The 8,823-nt window shown below is 51.9% G+C and overlaps 1 protein-coding gene across 1 annotated transcript; it reads left to right on the top strand.

Moving 5' to 3' along the window:
- Positions 1–457: 457 nt before the first annotated feature.
- On the top strand, positions 458–8,169 carry PSMG4 (proteasome assembly chaperone 4). Its single transcript, XM_069493122.1, has 3 exons — positions 458–764; positions 4,893–4,968; positions 7,987–8,169. The coding sequence occupies exons 1-3, from the start codon at positions 591–593 to the stop codon at positions 8,106–8,108; spliced, it is 372 nt and encodes a 123-aa protein (XP_069349223.1). The 5' UTR covers positions 458–590; the 3' UTR covers positions 8,109–8,169.
- The last annotated feature ends 654 nt before the right edge of the window (positions 8,170–8,823 follow it).

The raw sequence follows: 8,823 nt of genomic DNA, 5'->3' as shown, positions 1-8,823 counted from the left end.
CTTTCTCCCAATATCGTTGCCGCAATTAATTAAGGCTAGCTACGTTGAAGGCCTCCCTGGAGTTAAAAGGCTGCCAGGAGGAGGGATGACGGGAGGTGGCTGTTCTCAGAGTACTTAAGGAACTAGTTAAAAGTGCGCGTCTTTGTAGGGAGACGTGTCAAGGCGTGGGAGGACGCCGCGGTTAGCTCTAGCCCGTTAGTGCTGCTTGTCAATAACTGGGAACAAAGGGAGGGGGAGCTCTGGGCGCCCGTGGGCTCCCTGGGGTCATCGTGTCACTCCGCGAGTACGGCGGGTTTTCTTGGCGCGTCCAAAGCGGTGCAGGAGTGCGGGGAGAGGCGGCGGGACCGCCGGGGACCTCGAGGCCAGGCCCCGCCCACACGACGCGAAACCTGTAGCCGGCCCCGCCCGCCCTCCGGAACCGAAAGCGAAGGCCCCGCCCGCCCTCCGGAACCGAAAGCGAAGGCCCCGCCCGCTCTCCGGAACCGAAAGCGAAGGCGCGCTCCGCTTTTCGGCGCGCGCTCGCTTGGTGTGGGTCTCGGCGGCAGCGGGGCCCGGGCGGCCGGACACTGCGGCCGGGGTGGCCGGGCGGCATGGAGGGGCCGCTGGCCTCCGCGGCCGGGGACGTCTCCCTGCACAACTTCAGCGCCAGGCTGTGGGAGCAGCTCGTCCACTTCCACGTCATGCGGCTGACGGACTCGCTCTTCCTGTGGGTGGGCGCCACCCCGCACCTGCGCAACCTCGCCGTGGCCATGTGCAGCCGCTACGTGAGTGCCGGCCGGGCCGGCGGGGCCGGGGGCGGGCGGCAAGCTACCTCGGGGCGCTGGGGTCCCCCGCTGTCTCTCCCGGCTTCTCCCGAACTCTTCCTGTGATGTCGCAGGGAGCCTGCGCGTCCATGTCCGCTCCAGGAGCTGTGTGCGGCCGGGCAGGTGCGTGGCCCACGGGAGCCCCTCTCCCGGTCCGCTGGCCCTCGGCTGCCTCCTCCTCCGGGTCTCTGTAGGTTGGAGTGTCCTGGGGCTCCTCTTCTAGTCACACTCGCGCGCTGGCGGCACCATCTGCCTCTTAGCTTTCATGCCATCCGTTTTGACCACGCCGACATTTATCTACGTCTCCTGTACAGACAAGTTTCTCCAAAACTTGGGACACCTGCGTCTCCGCGTAGATGTCTGCTAGGCATCGCTCACTAGGCACATTCAGGAACAGCTCCCCACAGCCAGCCCATCTCTGTAGCGTACCTCCGTTCTCCTGGGTGCTCAGGGTCAGAGCCTCGCAGTCATTCTCAGTTCCTCTTTCTCTCAGGCTCCACATGCCTAATGTCAGCGAACTCGTAGGCACTGCTGTCTTGAAACATACAGAGATCCAGACCCCTCGCCCCCTTCACCCTGCCACCCTGGGCCAAGCCTGCAACCTTGTATCTCTCCTCTACTTGCTTCCCCTTTTGCAACCTGGATTAGTTTCCTAGGGCTGCTGTGACAAAGTGCCACAAACTGGGTGGCTTAAAACAACAGAGATTTATTCTCTCACGGTTTTGTAGGCCTGAAGTCTGAAATCAAGGTGTTGGCTGGCTTGGTTCCTTCTGGAGGCCCTGATGGAGAAACCATCCCGTGCGTCTCTCTTGGCTTATGATGGTTGCTGGCAGTCCTTGGTGGGCCTGGGCTTGTAGATGCATCTCTCCAGTCTCTGCCTGTGACATCACGTGGCTGTCTTCTCCCTGTGTGTCTGTGTCTCCTCTCTTCTCTCTCTTTTTTTAAATTTTATTTATTTATTTTAGGCTAGTCAAGTGGAGCAGTGGAAGTGGAGAAGGAACAGAGAACTCTGTAACTGGTTGTGATCTATCAGTTGTAAATGCCACTTGGACCAGCCTCTCTTCTTCTTAAAGGGTGTCAGATTAAGGGCCCACCCTACTTCAGTGTGACCTTATCCTACATCTTAATTACATCTGCGAAGACCCTATTTCCAAATAAGGTCAGGTTCACAGTACCCAGGGGTTAGGACTTCAACATATCTTTTTTGGGGACATAATTCAACCCACAACACTACCTTATAACCAGGGCAGCAGAGTGATAGTTTTAAGAATGAAGTCAGGTATTTTCATTCCTCTGCTCAAAACTTTTCATGAAATGAACTCAGAGCACAATCCCAAGACCCAGCAGTGACCTGCCAGGCCCTGTTGCCTCTTCGTGCTCCTCGCTGCTTACTGATAGCTGCGCTGGCCTCCTGGTGGCTTGAGCACTGCCACTCCGTGCAGTCGAGTGTTCCATGGGTTCTGTGAGGTTTGTCTGTTTCATGACCCTGACAAGCTGCTCGTTAAGTCCTTGGTGAATGAATGAGTGAGGCCCTTTCACCAACGGCTATTCCGAAGCTAGTCAGGCAGTGAGGACTGCGGGCACCGTGGGAAGTCATGCGGTGAGTCCTAGTTGTACACAACAGCACCCGGAAATGCCTAGGGAAGGAGGTAGAGTCTGTGTTCCTTTCTTTTCTTTTCTTCGGTGTTTTCTTTTCTGGAGGGTCCCAGCCTGTGGGCAGATGGCAATTTGAGGCCTTTCATTGGAGGAAGGGGGCGGCCTGGGGGGACCAGGGTGATGGGCAGGGCCATTGCTCTGGAGCCACCTCACATTCTGTCTTTCCTCATCTAGTAATAGACAGTGCTTGGGGGTTGGGGCTGTGGGCCACCTGGGGTCAGGACCGTGCACTAGGAAGACTTGGTGACACTTCCTTGAACTCCTTTCAGGCCCATTATGTGGAGCTGGTCTGGACTAGTAAGTTAGTAAGTAATCAAGCTCCTCATTGGACTGCTTTGGTGGTCTGACCACATCGTGGTTACAGCTCTCAGTGGGGTGTATTTTCTCAATTGGAAAGTCACACTGTACCAAGATCAGGCGGGAAAAGGGACAAGAGCCAGTCTTATGTTACCTGATCTGTCAGAAGTCCAGTCCCACTGTCTGGCCATATCGTGTGCCTGCGTGTTCCCTCCTGAGGCAGAGGGCCAAGTCATTTGGGAAAAGAGGTGCAGCCTTAGCTTCAGGCAGGAAACCCAAGGTTCCTGTGGCCTGTGTGTCGACCCTCTGTCTACTTTTATATTAATAGTAAAGTTTTACCAGAACACAACCATGCCCGTCCGTGCAGGCAGAGTCTGTGGCAGCTTTTGCACTTTGGTGTCAGGGTGGAGTAGTTGTAATAGAGACTTTGTGGCCCATAAAGCCTGAACTGTTTACTATCTGGCTCTTTCCAGGGAGATTGCCAGCCCATGTGTGGAGAATGGCACCAAAGGGTCTGTGAGGTCTCTTCCCTCTCCGTCTCCTAAACCTGCACGCGTGTGACAGGACCATAGAGATCAGAAACCACAAAACCCTGCTGCCCCTCTAGCCAGCCTGCCTTGGGTTGAGCAGGGATTTTTGGTGCCCAGAGAGGCTGCAGGATTAGATGACTAGATGATGCCAAGTGCCACCATCTTGAGGGAAGCTGGCCTGGGACCTGGGCTCCTGCCTGCTTGGACACCGTGGATGCTGTGGGGAGGGGAAGGTAGTGCTCCAGCTGTAGTGGAGCTATCTGGGCATGTGTCTGCTGGGAGACCAGAGTCTAGTGTGATTTGGGAAGTAATGAACTATTAAGGATAATATGATGGGGGTTAAAATTTTATTTTTGGTGGAAAAGGATAATGTTGGTAAGGTATATTTTCTTTTTCCAGGAGGTTTATCGGTAAATATTATGACCGTACAGCTAAATGTTGAACTTGGAATCTGTAAGCAGCAGGTTCATGAATTAAGATCATATTTTTGTATCTTTTTCAACAAAAAAGCATGCAGTTAATGCTTTCATCTTTCTCCTGTGTTTTTTTTTTTTTTTTTTTGATCTCCTATCTTTTATAGACCTGAACAGATTCTGTCTTGCCTGGCAATGGCTTTGAACCGTTAGGAGATGAGGAGCAGTCCCTTTGGTCTGTTTGGCACACGGCAGGCATGTGTTCAGTTCACTGGTCTCCACCAGGACAGGGTAGCGGGTACCAAACCCTAGAGCCTCTGTCGCTCTGTAAACCTTGCCACTTCCGGAGACTCCCGGCCCCCGTACCCAGGCTATTTCTCCTAGACGTCTGCTATTTTGATGAAAGCAATTTAGGCCATATTGCAAGTTAGTGGGTTTTTTCCTTTTAAGCTAGGCCTTTTCAATGTTGAGAGAGATCACTTCCAAAGTAATTGGGAGTAAGATTACTTCCAGATTTCAAAAGTGCCCCATTTATTTATCTTAACATCATTTATACTGCTTGTTTCTTTTTATTGCTTCTTACCAGAAGTGAGATTGGCCAAGTGTACTCAGAAATTGTTGTTTTCGCCATTTGGATGCTGGTGACTGGTGCCCTTTCTCAAAGTCACAGGGCACTTACCGACCTTAAAGCACCCCGGTGAGCTGCAGGGGACTGGAGCTGTGTGTTCCTCTGCAGGCTGGGATGAGGAGACCAGGCGTCCTGCCTTGGCTGTGGCTGCTGTGGCCTTGAGGCCCAGGGCACACAGACCCTGGGATTCGCTGTCTTTTCCTGTGGCTGTGATGATCTTGTTTGCTTCCCCCCTGGCTGTATGTTGCCCTTCCGCATGCTTTGGAGTTTCCGACACCAAAGTGAGCTCTTTATGTGAAATCAGCCTTAAAACTTATTAACAGCACTGTGGTTCCAGCATCAGGTGACTTCTCTTTGTCCCAGCTGTACTGACCTTATATGCATGGGGCGGGAGGGGGATCCACCTCTTGGCCGTTGGCAGATGCCAGCTCCTTTTTCCTTCAGCACCTGTGTCTGCCTTCTCAGGACCTGCCACTGCCACCCTTGTGAAGAATCGGAAGGTCAGCCGTGTGGCTGGCCCACTCCAGGTGGAGAAGCCACAGTGTACTCTTTGTTTTTCTTTCAGGACTCCATCCCTGTGTCCACCTCCCTCCTTGGAGACACTTCCGACACGACTTCTACTGGCCTTGCCCAGCGCCTAGGTATGTACCTGTGGCCAGCCAGGGAGCTCCACTGTGTAATGGATCCACGAGGCAAGTCGCTTCGGAAGCAAAGACTCTATATCAAATACAGTTACCTCATTACTGCTGCAAAGCACAGACCTTTGCACACTGTATCTTTACAGGGGCACATCTGTGCTCACGTGTCACCACCACTGTCTCAGGGTCGGCATGGTCCCAAGGGACTCCCATGTAATCCTTGGCTGTGTCCTTGCGTCAATAAGCTGATTTAGTTCCCTCCCGTAAGTGCATTACCTCCTCATGGGAGGAGAGAGTGAGTGATGCCCATAGCACTCCGTGGGCTCAAGGTAGCCTCCCAGGGAGTTGGTGCACCTGTGGAGCAGGTGTCACCACTATGCGGGAAGGTCCCTTCACTCACAGTGTGACACCCTTCAGGGCTTGCAAGGGAGACTGGCCTGGTCTGTGAATGTGGTGTAGATTGGGGGTTAAACAAAGACCATGAGGTTGAAGGCTCCATCCTTCTCACACGTCAGCGTACACTTCCTACAAATGCGCAGGTGGACAGGCAAGGATGGCACATGTTCTGCCTTCCCCAGCCCCGAGTGCCATGGCCAGTGTTTGGATGCCCCGAGACCACGAGCAGGAAGGCGGCCCTGCTTCCTGCTCGGTCCTCGTGTTCCCCAGTGGTCCCAGCTGCCTCCGTTCTGCAGTCAGTCACAGAGCCCCTCTGGGTCCTGGGCAGGGGATGTTCCTGATCCTCAACAAGCAGGAATCTCTGTCTCAGGCACCTGAGGCACACGGCAGAGGAAGGACACCAGCCAGCACAGGAGGCAGGGCGGGGCGGATTGTCACCAGCAGGCTGCCCCAGACTCACCGCACCCACGTCTGCACAGAGGTCAGCATTTTAGGGACTTGCAGGGTACTTTTTGTCTACCCTGGAATTAAGAAATACCTGACTAGTAAGTTATTTTGGTAACTTTATAAGGAAGAAATTTTAAATTTACAGAAAAGTTGCAAAGAATGTACAAAGAATTCCTGTTTAGCCTTTACCCAGATGTCCCAGTTTCTTTCCCTTTGTGTTTGTTATCATTTTTTTTCCTGAACCACATGAAAGTAAGTTGAAGACACAGTGCTCCTTTGTTTCTAAGTGCGGCACTGTGTGTCTGTCAGTGTGTGAGGGGTAACACACTTGTACCCAACAGGTTACTGTGTGCTCACGCCTGGTCAGGTGAAGGCGCAGGCCGGCGTTCATGTTTATGGAGGCAGAAAGCGGGTGGGCTTGCTGAGACACACTCCAGTAGAGAAGGACGGTGGGAGCTCGTCTGGCGAGTCATGAGTAGATTTTATGCCAGTAAGGGACAGTAGGCTCCAGAACGTCTATAAGGTGGAGACCTCATACCAGTTTGCTTGCAGAAGGTGGGCGGTTCTCAGTGGCTAGATGTCAGTGGTGTGTGGTGGCTGCCGGCATCTCTGCAGGGACTGGTGATGCACAGCACTCGGATCAGGAAGGCATCCAGCAAAGTCCTGTGCTGTGCCAGTTGTCTCGAGCCTGGGTCTGGGCCCTCCAGTTGAAAATGCTTTATTAATGCATTATAGTGAAAGGGGAGAGGTGTTCTGAAATAGTGTCGGAGGCAGAAGATGAAAGCAAGTTGGAAAAGAGAAGGCCTGGGAGCAGGGTAGGCTTCGGTGTGGACGAGGGGACCTGGCCGCATGTGGCTCTGGAGGGCAGAGCTGGGTCTGTGGGAGCTGATGCCAGTAGACACAGCTTTGCTTCCTAGAAATCCCATCTTAGCAATTAGAGCGATTAGAATTGTAGCGGGTCCCCTTGGGGGAGAGGGGACCTTCTTGCCCCTCAGAGAGAGCAGAGTGTGACCTGACAGTCTCTTCCTGGCCAGCCTTGGCAAGTCCCAGTGTGGGGTAGGGAACCTGCGGCCTTGGGGCCACATGTGGCCTTCTGGATCCTTGAGTGCAGCCTTTTGACTGAATCCAAATTTTACAGAACAAATCTTTTTAATAAAGGATTAATTCATATAGCTGAAAAACATGTCTCTGAGATTCTATCTACCCTTCCTTTGATTAACAAATGAAGCCCAAAGAGGTTTTGGGGCCATGGTAGGGCCTGGGCCGCTCCCTGGAGCCACTCTGCCCCCCGTAGTTCCTGGTGGTACTGCAGGTAAGACAGCAGCAACTGGGACGTAATTGTCACCTGGATGGAATCCGGTGGCCTGGTGTGCCCAGCCTTACCGCACCGCCCTTCTGCATTTTGGTTAAGAGGGTTGTGGGCCTGTGACGTCGGCTGGGGGTGGGGGGCCCCACACAGGTGCGGCCAGCAGTGAGCTGCTTTAGGATTTCTGCCCACTTGTCCTCAGGACATCCCCTTGCCCTTCAGATTCCGGCCATGTGACTCTACCTGAGTTTTGCACTTGGACCAACGCCCCTCAGCTATTATTGATTCTGTAGAAAGGGGCTAAAACTTAATTCAGTATCAGAAAATCACACGTGCGTATGTGGCATCCACATGTGTGTATGTGTATGTAATATATGTAAATGTGTAGAAATACAGGATTGCCTTTGGGCGGGAAGTGGAACTGGTAGAGTGGTGGTACTGAAGGAGAACTTTAATATTTTAAATACTTTAATATTATTGTGTTTTTAAAAGTTAAAAAAAAAAATACAGAAACACCAAAAAAACCCTCCATGTAGACTCAGACTTTAGTGTGTGGGTCACCAGGTGGGCTTGTTAACACAGAGTGCTGCCCAGACCCTGCCTTCCTGATTCGGGTCTGGAGGGGCCTAGGGGTCTGCATCTCTGACAGGTTGCAGGTGCTGCCACTGCTGTGGGGACCACACTTAGGAACCGCCGTTCTGGAGACGAGGACAGGGTCAGCAGCTGTCTTAAGGGTCAAAAATTGGAACTTCCTTCTCTCCCTACAACCCCGTTCTCTTTTTCCAGGCGTTTCCCAGCCATAGGTAGGTGTGAGGAACATAGGACCTGCAGCGTTTTGGTCACGGCTGTGTCAATGTATTTTTTCTTTTTAGCCAGGAAGACCAACAAACAGGTGTTTGTCAGCTACAACCTTCAAAACACAGACAGTAACTTCGCATTACTTGTAGAAAACAGGATCAAAGAAGAAATGGAAACTTTTCCAGAAAAGTTCTAGCTGAGTAGCAGAAGTGAGAATTTGTAACTTGTGTACAATATACATTTAAATAAATGGATTGGATTTCATTTTGCCATCAGCTTGCGTTCACGTTTTGTTTTTAAAGGGTTACTCTTGTGAGTTTTCCTTCTCACCAGCACGTAGGCCAGAAGGCCTGTGTTGATCACCTGGGGAGGAGGAAAGCCACGTGGGCAGTATACACGCCCTCATTTGACTGTCAGCGATAGAGAAAAGCAATGGAAATGGGATTTTTGTTGGGATTGAAGGCTATAATCTAATAATCCAAGAATTCAAATCAGTAATGACTCTGTTACGTTCATTCCCAGTTAGAATTAAGGCAGTAAGCCTTTATAAGTATGCTTTAGGTTTATGTGGTCCTGAGGCTTCTGTCTGCCTTGGGAATGGATGCATTTATTTCCTTCCCATTTCAGCTAAACTCTTCCTGCTGTGTTCTCCCTTGGGTAAACTTGTGGGCCCACCCTGTGCTGCCGACTACACTGTGCTCTTGGTGAAGTCTCAGACCTCTCTGGGCCTTGTGTCCTCGTCTGTGACATGGGAATAATCCCCATCTTGATGGGTTCTCGTTAGGACTGAGTGTGTGGAAATACTTTGCAAACTCTAAGTGCCGCGGCAGTTAGATGCTAATTATGGTTTTATCTCCTTGATTTTTATGAATTCAAAGACTTCATGTCCTTCTTGCTCTTCCTGTTACCAT

The sequence above is a fragment of the Eulemur rufifrons genome, chromosome 18, assembly GCF_041146395.1.
Source record: "Eulemur rufifrons isolate Redbay chromosome 18, OSU_ERuf_1, whole genome shotgun sequence".
Classification (NCBI taxonomy): Eukaryota; Metazoa; Chordata; class Mammalia; order Primates; family Lemuridae; genus Eulemur; species Eulemur rufifrons.
Note: the sequence above shows the minus strand (reverse complement) of the source record. Positions and strands in the feature narration are given on the sequence as shown.

What these genes read in the sequence shown, in the direction of transcription:
- PSMG4 (XM_069493122.1), top strand. Translation starts at nt 591, where the DNA reads ATGGAGGGGCCGCTGGCCTCCGCGGCCGGGGACGTCTCCCTGCACAAC. An exon ending in TGGCCATGTGCAGCCGCTAC is followed by an intron (nt 765 to 4,892) that starts GTGAGTGCCGGC and finishes TTTTTCTTTCAG; the next exon opens with GACTCCATCCCTGTGTCCAC. An exon ending in TGGCCTTGCCCAGCGCCTAG is followed by an intron (nt 4,969 to 7,986) that starts GTATGTACCTGT and finishes TTTTCTTTTTAG; the next exon opens with CCAGGAAGACCAACAAACAG.